This window comes from Setaria italica, chromosome VII (assembly GCF_000263155.2).
Source record: "Setaria italica strain Yugu1 chromosome VII, Setaria_italica_v2.0, whole genome shotgun sequence".
Lineage (NCBI taxonomy): Eukaryota > Viridiplantae > Streptophyta > Magnoliopsida > Poales > Poaceae > Setaria > Setaria italica.
This window is the reverse complement of record NC_028456.1, coordinates 265006-283786: the sequence shown is the minus strand read 5'-3', so window position 1 is coordinate 283786 and position 18781 is coordinate 265006. Positions and strand designations below refer to the sequence as shown.

The following is an 18781-nucleotide window of genomic DNA, read 5'->3' as shown; positions in this document are numbered from 1 at the left end:
TTGGGAACAAATGGGCACGGGGCATATCCCTTTCGAGGGTATTTACCCCCCCCAGGTGGGGGATGCCACCCGTCCTAAAAAAATCGGCAGAACGGGGGCATCCCAATTTTGACCCCCATTACGTGCCCTTCCCTTTCGCAAAGGATAGAAGGGGCAAAGGTTTGGGCGGGGGGGGACCGCATGGCGGGGGGGCCGAAGAGGGATTCGCGCGGCCCGGGCGGGGGAGGCCCGGCCGGCCGGCGCGGAGGGGCCGGCGCGGGCGAGCAAGGCCCGGCGGGCGGGGGCGAGCACGGGCCGCGGCGGGCGTGGGCGAGCGCGGCCGGCGGGCGCGGGCGAGCGCGGCCGGTGGGCGCAGGCGAGTGCAGCCGGCGGGCGCGAGCTCCATCGTGGCCGGCCGGTGGAGGAAGAAGATACCTGTTAGTATGACAGATGGGCCCCACGAACGGTGTTAACAGAAGAAGAAAACGGTGCTCGTCCCGTCTATAGCGATCTCTCCAACCAAACAAAAAATTAGGACGAACCCATCCCATTCAACCAAACAAAAAATGGGATCATCCTATCCCGAAAAACTGGAACGGGACCGTCCCGTTCTATATTGTCTCCCAACCAAACGCACCCTTGGTGAGCCTCGATGATAGTCAAGCACCGCTGGTCTGTATCACGTCCCGAGGACACGAACAAAGTCCTCAAACGGGATGGGCAGCGCCGCCGGTCTGCATCATGTTCCGAGGACGCAAACAAAATCCGCAGACGCGGACAAAGCCGCCAGGTCCGAGAGGCCTCCCGCAGGAGGCAAGCCGGTTCCCACATCTTCACAAAAGGCAAGGATCCCGCGCTAGCACATGTTTATTGTACCACTTTCTATTCAAGAAGTACTTCCGTGGATACACCCTTCTAAAGATTAGGAGTTCACTTTTAGGATACTTTTAGGACTTGTGCATCCAAACATGGGTCCTAAAAGTGCACTCCTAAACTTTAGGAGGGTCATTTTCATTAGGAGGGCCAAGGGGTGCTAATAGATCCTATTTCTTCTAAAAGTGGTTCCCAAGTCCCCCTTTACCCCTATTACCCTCGCATGCATTAATGACGTGAACAGTATAGGGTAGTTTAGAGGAGTAATTAGGGGTAAAAATGACATTTTCCCTCTAAAGTGCTAAAAATTAGTAGTCCATCTAAACAGTCATGTACTAAACTTTAGTGCTAGCAATCTAAGGATCCTAAACTTTAGTACACTACTAAAGGAGTTTGTATCAAACAAGAGCCTAAAGCTGCCCGCGGATACTTGCTGGTGGAGCTAATTTATGCGTGCTTTGAGTACTCGCGTCTCAGATGCACGTGGGGCTGGCTGCATGTCGTGTCTTCTTTTTCCTTATCATTTTTTGTAGGTGGGTATCCACTGCACACGCGTTCTGCATGCTGCTGGTCCGCCCTTCCAAGCGAGTGCGTATCGGGCTGCTTTGATGCGCCCTGGCGCGAGCCATGTGCTGCCCCCGGAAAGTCCGGCGGCGCGCTACCCCGAGCATATGCTGGTGCGGCCCCGGGCCCGGTCCCGGGACGCGTATACTATTGATGATCCCGGGCGTGTGCTACTGCTGTTTCTAGGCACGAACTGCTGATGCTTCCCGGCATTTAAGTAGCCAGGAGCACTAGCCCGCGCTGACTTCCCGGCATTTATCACCGCTGCTCCCGAGCACCCTCCCGCGCCGTTCGTTACGTGCAGCTCGACGGCCACGGCCAAGCACTCCTCCGTACCTCCGTACTTGCCCGGGGGCTACATAAGGACAGCGTCGGACCTCCCGGGCTCTCTCCATCAGACTTTTTTTTATTTTAGTCATTTTCTGAAATTTTTTCACAAATACATCTTTTGTGGAACTAATTTAAAAAATGGACCTATAGCTTGGCGCCAGGATGACTGGCGCCAAGCTAACACGTCTTGGCGCCAGCCTCCATGGCGCCAAGGTCCAGCCGTCATGGCTGACGAGGCATCTGACATGACGGAGGCTTAGCGCCAAGTTGGCTGGCGCCAAGTCTGGCGTCATAGATCTTACTGCCAAGACTTGGCGCCAAGCTTCGAACATAAGGGCCGCGCCCCTTCTTCCTGCCCGAGCCTTCTTCCTCCTCTTTCTCCTCCCTCTCGGGTTTTTTTCTCTCCCCACTTCGCCCTATACTACGAATCGGCATATTTGACCTAAGAAACTTTGATTTGGTCCATGGATCTTGAATAGCAAGGTATCCTCTCTCCCTCGTAGCTTTTTTTCACATCAATTCGCTATATATTAGTTGGATTTTTGAACTTAGGGTTTCATGCAACCGTAGGATGCCGAGGCATGGAAAAGCTAGGAAAGCAAGGTAACCTCAGCGCACGTAGTTATGTTATGTGTTTATTGTTGTGGATCAAATGGGAAACCCTAATTGTAGGTTTATTGTTAAGTACTTTTGGTTCTTATAACGAAATAAACTAAATTGTAGTTATGGCGCCAAGTTGACCGGAAATGCCTTCGACCCATTGCCTCTGCCTAGTGGTGTTCCAGTGCCTATGTGCTTTTGCGGCGATCCTTGCAAGGTAGACAAGTGCAATGAACATGACACGTATAAGTAGAGGTATTGGATGTGTTCCAACTTTGAGTTTGAGCCTACACTTCGTCAGCACCGCATTAACAACTGTGTAAAGGCGCTGCGCATATATTCGCAAGACCTTGTAAGGTCTCTTCCGTATTATCGCAAACGCGTGCAACCACCTCTTCAATGCGGGGAGGTCTTTGAATACCCTACCCTCCTCAATCACCATACTAGGGCCAGCCTCAGGAGCTTCTAGGAGCTCATCATCACGTCCTTGTGCAAACGCCTGATCGAAATGGGTAAGATCGTTGAACTCATGAACTCTCGGATCATGGCGGCCAGGGAAGATACGTCAGAATATCTCAACATCCCTCTCTGTCATCTCTCCAACAGGGCGATCATCAGCAGAATCAAGATCCACTCCCATCTCATATGCATCTTCATCATTCATAATTTCAACACTATTGGAGCCATGCAATCCATCTCCACATTGCACTTGTGTAGCAATTGGAGGCACATCCACATTTTCAGGAATGTCTCCTACAACATAAGTAGAAATATGAGTAAAGAACAAATTGATGGAACGAAGGGGGTTAGCTCCCAACAAGAGAAACTGATAAGACACTTACTCGGATGATTCTATGTCAAAAGGATCTCATGAGGAGAATCTGCCACATCATCAACAGTCTAACAAACATCTCCAACTACCTCATTGGGGGCAGATTCAGCATCGGGAACCATAGGTGCAACCTCCACGTCCATAACAGGTTCCGGGATGGGAGGGTCAAAATGTGCCCACTGACCCATTGGTCGGGAAAACCGATGAAGAATTGGATCAACTAACACCCGACGAACAACCACTTCCATAATTGGGGAATTGCCATTCATAACCGTTCTCACATATTTCTCCCACTGGTCTGCACACCGAATTGGGACCATCTTCCTTTGAATGTTGAGAGGGGAACCTAGATGAAGTATGCCCTCGACCGCGATGTTATCATCTCCATGACAATGTAGCTCCTCCCGAGCCCTTGCAACCAACTCACTAAACGAGGGCTTCTCATCGAATATCACAACCTCACATTGCATGGCAACAAACTTAACACATCCATAGTCATCCCTTTCCACGATACCTCTATGATATATGCTCACTACGTTGTCCATCTAGTACATAAACATAATGACGCACAATTCATTTAGTCCATAATAAATGAAGCATTCTAAGTACAAGGTCTCTAGTATGAAATGAGATACTATCAATTCACTACTAACTACTAAGTACTACTAACTAACTATGTCACCTAATATGTACTAAGTATATAACTACTTAACTAAATATCGTAACAACTATATTACTATGTAACTAACTATATATCTAACTACGTAAACAAAATTACATACGAAGAAAATTCTATCTAACTATCTATTTCTCTATCTAACAATTCTATCTTCTTATCTATTTATCTATCTATAAGCACATCCACCTAGTTAAATAGAGTCATCAGTATTATGTATTCCTTCTATGGTTGCAATTCATACACAAAACCTACCAAATTAAATTACTTTTCATATCTAATAATTCTATCTAACTATCAATTTATCTATCTAACTATTTTATCTAACAATTTTACCTACCTATCTAAACTGTACCTAACAATTCTATCTTCTTATCTTGGGTTTATCTATCTAACTAATCAATTCTATCTAACTATCAAGTTATCTATCTAACTATTTTATCTAACAATTTTACCTACCTATCTAAATTCTACCCAACTATTCTATCTTCTTATCTATTTATCTATCTAACTAATCAATCTATCTAACTATTCTACTAACTACCTAACTATTCTACTAACTAACTATTCTTACCTAACTACGGCACACACGGCATCCACCGGTGGCCAGGGGCGGGCGGCAAGCCTCCACCGGCGGCCTGCCCAGGGGTGCGGCGGCCGGCCCCAACAAATGGCGCGACGAGGGGCGGCGTGCATGGAGGGCGGCGGCGGTGATGGGCGGCGGCGCTGGAGGAGCAAGATAGCAAGAAAAGTTGGAATGGACAAGCAAGAAAAGAAAGGGATGGCGGTCCTGTGGTAGCAGGCTTGGCGCCAGGATCTATGGCGCCAAGCCTTGGCACCAAGATCTATGGCGCCAAGGCTTCGCCACGTAAGCCGTCAGTAGCTCACCACAGGGGCTAGACCTTGGCACCATAGAGGCTGGAGCCAAAATGTGTTAGTTGGCGCCAGCCATCCTGGCACCAAGCTATGGGTTCATTTTTTGAATTAGTTCCTCCAGGGGTGTATTTGTGAAAATTTTTTGTGAAAAAGGCTAAAATAAAAAAAGGTCAGCTCTCTCTAGTCCGGCAAGGTCCAGTCCAGGATCCCGGACTCGCGGCCACGCCGACCCGACACTCCAGCCCACGGCTGCCCGACTTGGTGCGGAGACGCCCGAGTTGGCTCGACGCCCCGACCCAGCATGGCGATGCTCACACATGCACTACTGGAGAAATCGCTTCTAGTACCGGTCCGTAACCCCCCTCGAGTACCGGTTGTGCAACTGGTATTAGCAATTTGGTACTAGAGGGGGATTCTTTATTACCGGTTGAAATAACCACCTTTAGTACCGGTTGGGGATACCAACCGGTACTAAAGGGCCTGCCACGCCGCGCGCGAGGGTGACTTAATTAGTACCGGTTAGTCTCCCAACCGGTACTAATTTGTTTTTTCCTTTCTTTTCTTATTTTCTATTTCTTCATTCTATATGCGTATTTCTTATTTGTTTCCTTTACGTATACTAGTTTTAATACGCTAATATATAGAAAGTTCTATTTATCTTTAATATAACATTTGATATACTATTATATATATACATATTCTGCATACACATATATGAATAGTATTACACACACATATATAGACATATTGTGCATACACATATCGTTTCTACTATTCTAAACCTGACTCCTGACGGTGAACTAGATTTGATCCATCATTATGAAACTCCCCCGCAGGATTTGTGACCTCGTCCAAAAGAAATCCACTTAGTAGTTCTTATTGCCCTAAAAAGGAGTTTATCCTTCCTGGACATCATCTGTGTCATTGGCAAAGTTTATTATATATATAGTAGATCAATGGGTTTACATAATTGAAACTTTTTTGAAGTATAAGAAAATGAATTGAAATATTTAATCTAATTTTTCCAAGTATATACACATGAATTGGTTTTTGAAGTAATTGAAATACTTAATCTAATTTTTCTAAGTATATACACATGAATTGGTTTTTGAAGTATAAGCAAATGAATTGAAATACTTAATCTAATTTTCTAAGAATATACACATGAATTGGTTTTCGAAGTATAAGCATATTAATTGAAATACTTAATCTAATTTTTCTAAGTATAAACACATGAATTGGTTTTTGAAGTATAAGCATATGAACTAAAATACTTAATCTCATTTTTTTAAGAATATACACATGAATTGGTTTTTGAAGTATAAGCAAATGAATTGAAATACTTAATCTAATTTTTCTAAGTATATACACATCAATTGGTTTTGAAGTATAAGCAAATGAATTGAAATACTTAATCTAATTTTTCTAAATATATACGCATGAATTGATTTTTGAAGTAATTGAAATACTTAATCTAATTTTTCTAAGTATATACACATGAATTGGTTTTTGAAATATAAGCAAATGAATTGAAATACTTAATCTAATTTTTCTAAGTATATACACATGAATTGGTTTTTGAAGTATAAGCATATGAATTGAAGTATTTAATCTAATTTTTCTAAGTATATACACACGAATTGGTTTTTGAAGTATAAGCATATGAATTGAAATACTTAATCTAATTTTTCTAAGTATATACACATGAATTAGTTTTTGAAGTATAAGCATTTGAATTGAAATACTTAATTTAATTTTTCTAAGTATATACACATGAATTGGTTTTTGAAGTATAAGCATATGAATTGATTTTTGAAGTATATACACATGAACTAATTTATTGTTGAGAATTTTGTATACGTACGGTTTATTGGTGGTAGGTGATACGGGTCAGATCCATAAAGGCGTGAATGCAGTCACAAACGTAGTATCCGCATAAATTAGTACCCTTCGGCTATCTCGAACACTATATATATGGAAAGAAGTTATGAAATATTTGTTGTGTTAAAGGAAGTGTCATGAGATGTGAAAATTCAACACATACCAGGAATTCTATCTTCCAAACAAGTTCCTCCTTGAATTGACCCATGTGAGTTCGACGGAATCGAGCCTAGGCTTTGTTCATAGCGTCCATGATGTCAGCGTATTCTTCTTTTTTTTCCTCAAAGAGTCGAAGACATACACGAAGCTCATATCGGGCACAACAATAAGGAGTATCCAATGGAAGCTGTACAGCTAAATTAAAGCTAGTTAGTCTTATGTTTAGCTGCTAGTTTGGAAAAGAAAGAGATGGGAAACACGCTCACTTGAAGTTGTACGGTATTAATATGTACTTCTTGTAATATTCCTTGTTGAGGAACTTATATATATTCTTCGAGGTCCGATTTGGTTTATCCCTTAGTTTTGCCTGGTGTGTAACTTGGGGGGTCCATGAAGCCTATATTAGAGTATCCGTTCCAGCGACAAGTTTGAATCTCCATCCTGCATGATACCAAATCAAATAGAAGTTAAGACATCGCAAATTGACTAGAGCAGGGATTTTCAAGTTAGAGGAATATGACTGACAGGATCCAGCAACTGATCAATGACTTGTCTAGTGCGTATTGATTGAATAGGAAGTACAGTTCCTCCAGCAGCACATTTATGATGTCATCCCCACAGAAATAATGTTCATCACCAATCCGAATTTCGATCACGGCCAAACCCTGTGCTGTAGCCTCTATGTACCATTTGTGCAACTTGTACATCTTTGTTGGGAGACGTTTCACCAACTGTGGCCACACAAGCGGTTTACCATACTCATATTTCTATTTTGCAGGGATAGGGTGCGTTGGGATGTCATCCTCCCCTCAAAGTTCAGCTGTGGTTAGATTTATATCTTTAGCGAATTCAAGGAGGTTCTTGTCAAACTCATAAAGCACCACAAGCGGGGCAACCGATTGGTTGGATTGGGTTCCAAGTTGAGGAATAGTTAACCCACTTTTCTTCCTCTTTTTAGCTGCCTGCTTTGTTATCTGTCTATCATAGTCAGATAGAGGTGGTTTCTCTGGCTGTTTCCTTTGCTCTGCCTCCCTGGTTCTGATGAAAGACCAAAGATTACGCTTATCAAGTGGTGGCTCCTATTTCTTTTTCTGCCTGAATGCTTCTTTTCGAGCCTCACTCCATGCTTTTTTCTCAGCATCTGTTACTGCCTTGAGTTCCTCATTTGTCATATCATATGGTAATTTCTTCTCTAGTTGCTTCTCCTTCTCTTTCTTCTCCTTAGGTGACAACAAAGGTCCTTTCATTAATCTTGAGATTTGCAATTCACTAACAACTTCTGTGGCTTTAGCACACTCTCAACTGCTCATAGGTTGCTTGAAGTCTTCAAGGTGTCAAGAGTAGCTCAAATGACCAAGGGAATGGGTATATATAGGCTAGAGCTCTAGAGATAGCCGTTGGGAAAGAACACCCAGAAAAACAGTAGTCACTGTATCATCTGATGCTTCCATCCCCATAGTGGAACATCCGATCACATATGTGTCCAAAAGATACCTATTATAAAAGAAATGATATTCAACAGGGGAAATTGATCTGATACTTGATCTGATGCTTCATCCGATGGTGCGTTGGAACATTCAGTGCTGTAAGGAATTTTGCACGAATGTCTCTGGATGATACCAAATTAAATATGCTTGCTCTGATGGTTCACCTTGCATTGCATCGGAACATCCATTGGATCTTGAAATTAAAATTTGATCCAATGGTTGGGCATTGGAACAACTGGTGAATAGGGTTTAGTTGATTCCACTGTTCACTGCTCCGACGATGTCTTGAGAGGGGCTTCGGATCATCGGTGCTGAAGACCACTCAGGCCATCTTTCATGGAATTGCTATGATGCTACTAGGAAATAAATCGTCAGAACATTTGTTGCCCCTACTTTCATTTCAACTCATCCAATGCAAGCTCCTTTGAGTTCTTTGCCAACTTCTTTGCTTCTCAAGTGTTTCCATGTGTTGTTTGAGCTACCAAGTGCTAGAGTATGTCAAGTGCGCATCTTTTTCATGATTTGTCTTATGTGATCAAGCTACTAACTTGAGAACCCCTCTTTATAGTACAGTCAAAGAGCTACAAACTAGTAAAATCTATACTACACTAATAAGTGTCCTTCATATCCTTATGACACTTAGTTCTAGAAAGGTCCTTAGCCTTGATGCATTAGGTCTTTGCTCGCTTGCCAATTCAAATTGAGGAGTCACTTTCCATTTAACTTATGACACAATAACCAATAATGATTTCCTTCAAAACATTGTGGTTAGTCACAAGTATATGGTTGTCATTTATCATCGAAACACACTCTAATCAAAGGTACGAAAGGGCCTACATGATGCCTAGGGTCTTCAAATCCATTCTTGCAGTATAGTAATAACCAGTTCCAGCTGTAAAATTAAATCATCACAGATAAAAGAAATACAACTTTACTAATCGTAGTGGAAGCGAGCATCCATACCTTGTTGATCTTCTCAAAGTAGTTGGCACCACATGAGAGATGACGAATAGCCAGGCGGGCTAGCCGCTAGTGACATGCTCCCCATGCTCCTTGTTCACGAAGCTCCATTGGACACTAGTAGAGAACTGACCTTCATCCAGGTGCTTTTTTCTCGGTTAACATTGGACCCGTGACTAAAGTGTCTTTAGTCCCATGTCAAAAATGTGTTACCGAAGGCCACCGCGTGGGGGGGGGGAGGGGGGTGTCTTTAGTCCTAGTTGTAAAGACCAACCAGGACTAAAGCGCCCCCTCCTTAGTCTTGGTTGTAACGGCTATAAAAAATCGCACCGGTGCCCGCCCCTTTTGTCCCGGTTGGAATTTCCAACCTGGACAAAAAGTTAAATAGCCAGCTCCAGAGCCAATTGTACCTAAATGGCCTTTTGAGGTAGGCAAGCCTCTAGTAAGGTCAGAATTGGTATGCAAGCTCTCCATGAAGATGTACGAATTCCATGAATGGTACATGGAGCAGTCTGCCAACGAGAGGCTCATGTTCGCTCTTCAGGTTAAACCAATTGATTTTTTCGGTGAAGGTGAGAAACTCCTGTGGATGGAATTCAAGGATATATATGAAGTGTACCACTAGGATGTCCTTGACGTCTCTCTCATCAGCGCCTAGGTTCTATAAGTGTTTGTCTATCAATATGTAAATTTTAGCTTAGATCATTATTTTTTGTGTGTGCGTCACCCTACTAACTTCATCATCCATTTTATGTAGGATGCTAATTCAGAGTTGTCGCAGAGAATTATACTTCAATGTTGACTTCATGGATCTATCACTCGTTAACCAAGCTCAGATATGGAATCAGCCAAAGAAAATATTGGAGGCAGTATACAATTTCGTGGACAAACAAAATTACAAGGAATACATACTACTGCCATACAACTTTAAGTAAGTGTGGGTACCGTCTATTTTCGTTTTCTTTTTTCTTACATAATTAACGTTAGTTACCTCTAATATGAATTTATGTACGCATTTTCCACTGGATCCTCCTAATAATTATGATTGATAAAAGCCACGTCGTTGTGTACGATTCATTGAGGAAACCACCAGTGGAGTACCAAGTCATTCAAGACATGCTAAACTCGTAATAATTCTGGACCTTTATCTCTATGCAAAAGTTTGTTTCCTAAATTTTCACCTAACACTGTATCATTCATTATTTTAATCTGCAGCACATGGAAACGATTCCTTAAGACTCACCATGGTCAATTCAAAGAAAAACTTACATTCAATACAAAGTTCCCGGTACGTATGAAGTTTGCACATTTTGTACATTCTATAACACGAATATTTCATTACTTATTTTTTCCCACTAAAATGCTTGAGACAGGAGCAAGGAAATAATCTATGTGGATACTACGTTTGTGAGCACATGAACAATTTTGTGCATCACAAGGTGCTGTCTTGCGTGATATAAATGTATGTAAAATAAAACTATTAATAATTAATTGTTTTCTAGCTCCTTATATTTAATTGTTCGTGTAACATTCACATATTTCCAAATTACAGATGTTTAATATTCAACAAAAATTCTTGGAGGAGGAGAGGATTTTGGCAATATGTGAAGGTCTCATAGGATTCCTGGTGGATGAGGTGATAAATCATGCGGGAGAATTTTATTACGGCAGACGTTCAATAGCCACACCGAGTAACACCACGACGGGATGATCCTAGGAATGAAGAGGACAAATTATTGTATATATAGTAATTGTATAAATACTAGTTTGATGTGTATAATATACTAAGAATTATATATATTACTGTCATGAAATATATATACGACTTGCATATACAATATTAATAATATTTGGATACAATATTAACATGGAAAAGAATTTGAAAAATAAGTTAAGTACTAAAGGGGTACGTGCATGCGCCACGCAAGTGCACCTGCACGTAACCCCTTAGTCCCGGTAGGGGCCAACTAGGACTAAAGGGTGTCTTGACCCGGGACTAAAGAATCCCCATTTTGTCTCGAAAATTTAGTCCGGATTGGACTTTCGGGATCTATGACCCTATCCAACAGGACTAATGCCGCATTTCCCACGGTGGGAGCCGGGGCGCGATGACCGGGAGTACCTCTACCGCCACTGTGGCTTATCCATGCTGCCGCTAGCTACTTTGGCTTTCCAGTAGACGCGGTCTCTTGCAGTGGCACGGGGTCCATCTCGGGCGGCTGCAACGGCGGGTGGTTGGGGCTGGGCGTAGAGGAAGCAAGTAGCCAGCAAGAGCTGCTGCCGCCACGTCAGTCACGCGCCCGTTTGCTCCAGTGACACCCGAGAAGGCATTTGAGATCGAAGGAGACGGCGTGGGGAAATCAAGAGAGAATAGATAAAGAAGGTGCGCGTGAGTGGTTGATCGAAGGCCAACCTGTTGTCTTCTAGTTCCAGGAGGCCGCTGCCGGTTTCCACCCCGCATATCCTCAACTGCTCGATCCTAGGGAGGTTCGATGCGGTGGCGGCGTTGAGGCCGTGCTTGCACAGGCGCACCACCGGATACACCGGCGTCCGTGACATCGGCGTGAGATGGGCAAGCTGGAGGAGATCGTGGGCTTTACGGGAGAAGCGGATAGTTGTTTTGGAAAGGGGAGTGAGGAAAAATTGGGACACGAAGATGGCAAGGGAGCACTCGATTCGACGGAAAAGACTGGATGCAGCTGCTTGCGTTGCATTGGGGCGGCGGCGGCTGCTTGCAATGACGTGCTTGTCGGCTGCTGGCAATAGAAGGGCGGCGGCGGCGGCTGCTCACGTCGCGTTGGGGTGGCGGCGGCTGCCTGCGATGGCGTGTGCGTTGGCTCGTGGGGATCGGTGGGTTTTGCGTGTGGGGTGGGGATCGGCATATTTTGCGTGTGGGGCGGGGATCGGCAGGTTTTCCTGGGGCGGGTTTTGCGTGTGGGACCGGGATTGGTGAAAAAAGAAGTGTACGGGGTAGCCGGACGGCGAAGGGTGGAAGCCTGAAGGTCGCAGCGAAATTTTTTGCCTCTCTTAGAGCAACTCCAAGAGTTCCCCAAAAAATTCTTCCCCAAAATGAGATATTGGGGGCTATGCTAAAATTTTTTTCCCCAAACAACATATCAACCCACAGCAGATCGCTAAAAACTACTCCCCAATGATTTAAAAGAGGCCACGTCATTGGATTAGGCCCATTAGTATCCGTTGATTTTTTTTCTCTGGTACCGTGTCCAGAGCCCATCAAAAATCCTTCTCCGGTACCCTATCACGCCACCTGCCCGTGCGCAAGAGGTCTCACGCGGCCACCCCCTGCGCACGGTGGACTAACTTTGGCAGCCCCTGCGCGGCATTCTTGATGCCGGCAGGCATGCGTCCTGCATCCTCCGTGCACTGCGCTGGATCAAAGTAATGATTACTTCGCAGCATCACTTTCATTTTGTTTTTTTGTTGCGATCAGCTTTGACATGCTATAATGAGGATTCTGTCGTAATGAGTTTTTATGTGGCTGTCAATACCTAGGAAAAACAGTTCCTTCGATCTCCAACTATAATTGGAGATAGGTAAAAAGGAATTGCTATGAATCGACGAAGCCTTTCGATGCATCTAGTGTTGGATTCGTCGTCAGATGATGACGATGATGATTTCTTAATCTCTGTTACTCATGTGACCGTGAATGCGAATGAGTTCGATGATGAAACAAAACATCGTGGTTCTATCGTAGGTCATCGAGTACTTCAGCGAGACAGACAGGCAGGGCATCAAAGGTTGTAGCAAGATTATTTTTCAGATGATCCTACGTACGGACATAGTTATTTTAGATGACGGTATGTAAACAATAGATTTATTTCAACCATTTTTTTTCAAAAAAATCATATTATACATGTGTCTCGTTACTCTTGACATGCAGGTTTCGAATGAGGCGTACACTGTTTGTACGCATATGGAATGCCGTAGAGGAATACGATGAATATTTCGTGCAGAAAAGAAACGCTGCCGGTGTACTTGGCCTTTCTAGTCTGCAAAAGATTACTGCAGCATTTCGGATGTTAACTTATGGAGTAGCAGCTGATGCTACAGATGATTATGTCCGTATTGGTAAGAGTACTGCTATTGAGAGTCTGAGAAGGTTTGTCAGTGCTGTTATTGAGGTTTTTGGAGATGAGTACTTGAGATCACCTAATGAAGATGATACTGCTAGATTACTTGCCATTGGAGAGAGTAGAGGTTTTCCTGGTATGCTTGGGTCGATTGATTGTATGCATTGGAGGTGGAAAAATTGTCCTTTGGTATGGCAAGGTATGTATACCGGGCATGTGCATGAGCCTACAATTATACTTGAAGCTGTTGTAGATAAAGATCTTTGGATTTGGCATGCTTTTTTTGGGATGCCTGGTTCCCACAACGACATCAACGTTTTGCACCAGTCTTCTTTATTCGCACGGGTAGCTGAAGGTCAAGCTCCAAAGGTGAATTATACCATTAATAACAACGAATATACAATGGGTTATTATCTTGCTGATGGCATATATCCCTCGTGGGCCACAATTGTGAAGAGCATACCTAATCCACAAGGTAACAAGAAGAAATATTTTGCAACTGCCCAAGAAGCTTGTAGGAAGGACGTGGAACGAGCGTTTGGGGTTCTACAGTCTCGTTTCGCTATCGTTAGGGGACCAGCTCGATTTTGGGATGAAGCCACCCTCGGACAAATCATGAGGGCTTGTGTCATTATGCACAACATGATAGTTGAGGATGAGCGCGATGAGGAAGATGATTTAAATTATGATAGGGTGGGAGAAAAGGTGAAGATTTCTCATGATGAAACACCTGAACTTGAGGAGTTTATTAAAAATTACAAGAATATAAGGGACAAAGATATTCACAATCAGCTTCAAGATGACCTCATCGAGCACTTGTGGCAACATCATCCAGACCTCTACAAATGATTACCTATAGTTAAACTATAGTAATTGTTATTTTCAATAATTTTTGCTACTTTATAAATTTATTTGTAATTGCCAGCATTAGTATTCATCATTTAGAAATCAAGGTAGACTAAGGTAGATGTTCATCAGCATGGTATATGCTCCATTTCTAAATTGTTGTAGTGTTCAATATCAAACACGATCTTTTTCTAATTTTTTCTAAAAGATGAACCACCTAAACAAGGCCACCCACACCATCACGCCGGCACACCCCAGGCCATCGTCATGCCGGCAGACCCCAAGCACCATCAGCAGATTCAGCTCAACCCTGACCATTCTCTCTCCTATTTCCAGGAAGCAACAGAAATTTATAAATGACTTTACAGTTCAATATCAAACAGACTAAATCATCGATAGGTTTGAAGTGAATAAAACAAGTATGAAATTGGTAAAGAGTTCCTAAATCAACAGAACACAAACATGATAGTAATTAAGCACTAGACATAGATAGTCGACTCATGATCTCAGCGCACAAGGACATGTAGTATTTCTTTTGCTCATCTGGCATGGTAGTAAGGTCCATGGTCATAATCCTCTCTTCATCCCTCCTTTTTTGCAATTGGACCTCCTGGCTCCTCAACTCAAGAAGTAGTTTTTCATTTGCAACTCGATCCTGTTCAAGAGCAACTCGTTCTTGTTCAAGTGCAAATGCTTTGTTGAACCTCTCCTCTTTTTTTAGCTCTTTCTCCTCATTAGTTTCTTTCTTCTGTGCCCACATATTTTCTAAGGTTGCTGTCACACTTTTTTTCTTCTCTTGCAGTAGTGCTAGTTTTGCCTTCTTCTTACCAATTGGCCTTGTCAATGCATTATCCTCTATGCCTTGAACCTCACCTTCTCCTAATTCAATTGGTAAACTTGCACTGGAGCTTGTCTTCTGCTTCTTGTGAGATGTTTTACCAGCCGCCAATTCATCAATTTTAGCAAGCCATTTTGGTTGTGTTCTCAGCTTATTCTAGCAATGCATGAACTGGAATGCTTTTTGATGTTCGTCTTTGGACTTGTACAAAGCACATGCCTCTGCAACCTGCACACCAACATCCAAGGAATATTCATATATGATATAAAAACATAAAATAGTCAAAACAAAACCTGGTACTACATAGTGAGTAAGTACCTTGTCTTGCATTGTAGTACCACTTTGACGTCTTAACTCAATCCGTGATACACATCCACAAAATTTGTTCACACATTTTTGTATGGTCTCCCACCGGTGCATGAGAGAATTCATTGTACGCGTTGAGGGGCACGTCTTGTGTTGATTGAAGTACTCATAGATACGAGACCAATACTTGGCACCTTTTTGATCTTTGCCTACGACCGGGTCCAAGCTTACATTCAGCCATCCAGAAACCAAAACCTCATCTTCGTGGTCACTGAAATTCTTGGATCTCTTATGGTTTGGCCTCGGAGAGGGGTTGCTGGAACTTTTTTAATTGCTTGTGACTGTTGGTCAGCACATGTATTGTTATAATTATCAAAATCCCCTTGATTGGTTTCATCCATCATCATGTTGGAAAAATACCCATTTCCTGCAAGCATTTAATCACTAATAAGTTTTCTATCAAACCTCAATGAATATAAAACATAGAGCAGTAGTAATTCTACCAAGCTGATGAACAGAGGTAAATATATTATTTTTGGTTGGATTCCACTTTCATTTCTTTCTGGTATGCACTGTAAAAATCAGACACTACTAACACGTGCAAGCAATACATGCAGATATGATACAAGCATCCACAATCAGCTGCAGCTGTACCAGTCTCAGAAATATTACTGCCTAAACACTTCACAAACCAAAGAGATGTAATACAATTCCAGGACGACATGCAACAGAACTCTACTGTACTCTGAACTCTGAACTCTACTGTATATCGTCTTCAAAGCTCATTAATCAACAACATAGGACATCCCAGTACTATGAACTCTACTGTATATTTTAAGGATATAAGATGACAGATAGTTCCAAGGTACATTTGAACATATGTAATTCGTTGTAGGAATCAATCAATGAAAATGCATTTAGAAAAATGAGAAAGAAGAAACTATATTTGACACAGTATGTGCATCAAAGCTTTTGTCCTTCTAGTATTTTGCATGATGATACCATTGAGAAAATCGTTACCGTTGGCCATGTGCTCAAAGGATGCATAGGGGGCATCACTGCCAGGGTAATGCTCCGCTAGGGGATCATCATCATCGCCGGCAAGGCCGTCTATCGGAGGACATGGTGGTCGTCGACCCTACCCTTCACTTCGTATCTCACCTCCACTAGTCCGGCCAAGGTACTCACCACCGGCAAACTGGAAATCTTGGACGCCGCCGTTCCATTGGGCGTTGGGGCCGCCGATGGCCATGACCCGACGCATCTTCTGCCTGCCGCGCCAATCTTGAACTTGCCGGATGGGAGCGCTTGACATTGGGAGCTCTTGGAGTTACTGTAACACGAAAATAATGGTGTTACTAAGCTAAGATACAATTATAAGCATGTTACTTCCAAAAACTTAGTCAGTTACAGATTCATTATGCGGTACTGTCAGTCTGGTATCTTCTACTTTTTCAAAGTTGTTTTTTGATGCCCCTTTCTTTTTCTAATGCTTACAAATTGGAGAATGTAAGTTTGTTAGCCTTGATATCTTTTTCTACGTGGGAGAGCTGCTGCTGTCAGCCTGGATATCTCAAAACTTTTTTCCAAATTAGTTTTGTCAGCTCAGTTATATGACTAAATTATTTGGTTAGGATTTGTTTTCCTGCAACATCCTAACTAGATGCTGAATTAGTACAGATGTTGAATTACTCAAGCAACTGTTCTGTGACTCCTATCCCAATTACTCAAGCAACATTGACATAGTAAACAGATATCTTTGTGTTCTGAACCTGCTGAACTTGCAAGCCATTGGTTCAAAGCATTGCACTACACCTGAAGGTCTTGCTGCTAGAAAGACCATTCATTTGGGACGAGATTGCGCCAGGCAATGTACATTGCCAAATCTAGCACGAACTTAGGGGTTTTCAAAACACAATTATATTTACATTTAACTTCAGCACAAGGCTTCAACTACCAGGTCTATGATGTGCCTTGCAGTTCATGCTTCTCTTCTCTAGCAAGACTTCTGCACAAGATATGACATACTAGGGGTAACCATCCCCAAGCATGGATCTGATGCAAGAAAACAATTTCAGAGGCTGCTCAATTTCATCCTTGCAAACAATCCAGAGAGGGCCAAGAAACATAGCACAATTTAGGATAATATCGCAGCAACCATCAGAAGTATTGAATCCAACATCTAAAACACCTAACAAATCGGTTTTTCAACCAGGACACTGCTAGAGCTAATAAAGAGGCCTGCTAACCAGAAAGTGAATTAGGAAAATCGAGCACCTGGAAACCGTACCTGGGAACTATTTGCCAACGATCCAGCGAACGAAGCGGACCTTCCTGTCGCGGCCCTCGGGGAGGACAGGGCCGGCCGCCGGCACCGCCGCCGGCGGGGAGGACAGCCCCGGCGCCGTCGCTGCTTGGGGAGGACAGGGCCGGCCGCCAGCACCGCCGCCGGCGGGGAGGACAGCCCTAGTGTCGCCGCCGCTTGGGGAGGACAGGGCCGGCCGCCGGCGCAGCCGCCGCTCGGGGAGGAAAGGCCGGGCGCCGCCGCCGCTCGGGGAGGACAGGCCGGGTGTTGCCGCTGCCGCTCGGGGAAGGCCGGGTGCCGTGGCCGCCGCCACTGCAAGGATAAGGAACGGCGCCACCGCTGCCGAAGATGCTCGGGAAAATGGCGCGCGTGGGGAAAAAAAGGTGCGAGTGGGCGCGCGAGAATGGATTGGGGAAGGAGGTGCGCTGCGTATATTTACGGGAAAATTAGCTCCGGATGCGGGTGGACGTAAATTTGCGGGAGGTTTAGGGGATCTGTTGGAGCAACTTTTTTTACTATTTTCCCTCAATTAAGGTTTTAGGAGTAGTTTAAGGGAGCTCTTGGAGTTGCTCTTAGTTTTTTTATTGTAGAGATAAGAACTCTTCGAGATATCAACACATGCTGCTCAAGCAAACATGGTGGAAATTAAAATTTAACAAAAAAACATTTTTTTGTTTCTTAAATAATGTCTTCCTCGCCTAGCCTTCTTCCTCTAAAACCGGCATTGGAGCAGCGTGTCATGACCATGTCACCCATCACGGTTTTCTCCTAACAGCCCGAGTGCAATATAACAGTTCTACAGTTTAATTCGTTGTAATCATGCTAAGAATGATTATGTGAAATTATGAGGGGAATTGGCAAAACCGCAAAAGCAAATGTTAGTTCTTTCTAAATATTGTCACATTAGCTTCAATGGTTAACTATAGCACGATAGTCCATGCAGGGTAACTGTTACAAGAATGGCTCTCACTAGGGTATCACATACTCTCTCTGTTCCAAATTGTAGATCGTATTTGCTTTTCTAGGTCCGTAGATATTATTATGCATTTAGATATAGTGTATGTCTAGATGCATAATAATATGTATGAACCTTAAAAAGCCAAAACGATCTACAATTTGGAACGGATGGAGTATTACCTATTATGAATCATAGTTGTCGCACAGTATGTAGAGAGCTA

General features: G+C 43.3%; 1 protein-coding gene across 1 annotated transcript; it reads left to right on the top strand.

The window, feature by feature from the left end:
• The first annotated feature begins 13254 nt into the window (after positions 1-13254).
• On the top strand, positions 13255-14157 carry LOC101753462. Its single transcript, XM_004977616.1, has 2 exons — positions 13255-13444; positions 13562-14157. Exons 1-2 carry the CDS (start codon positions 13255-13257, stop codon positions 14155-14157), a joined length of 786 nt encoding a protein of 261 aa, XP_004977673.1.
• The last annotated feature ends 4624 nt before the right edge of the window (positions 14158-18781 follow it).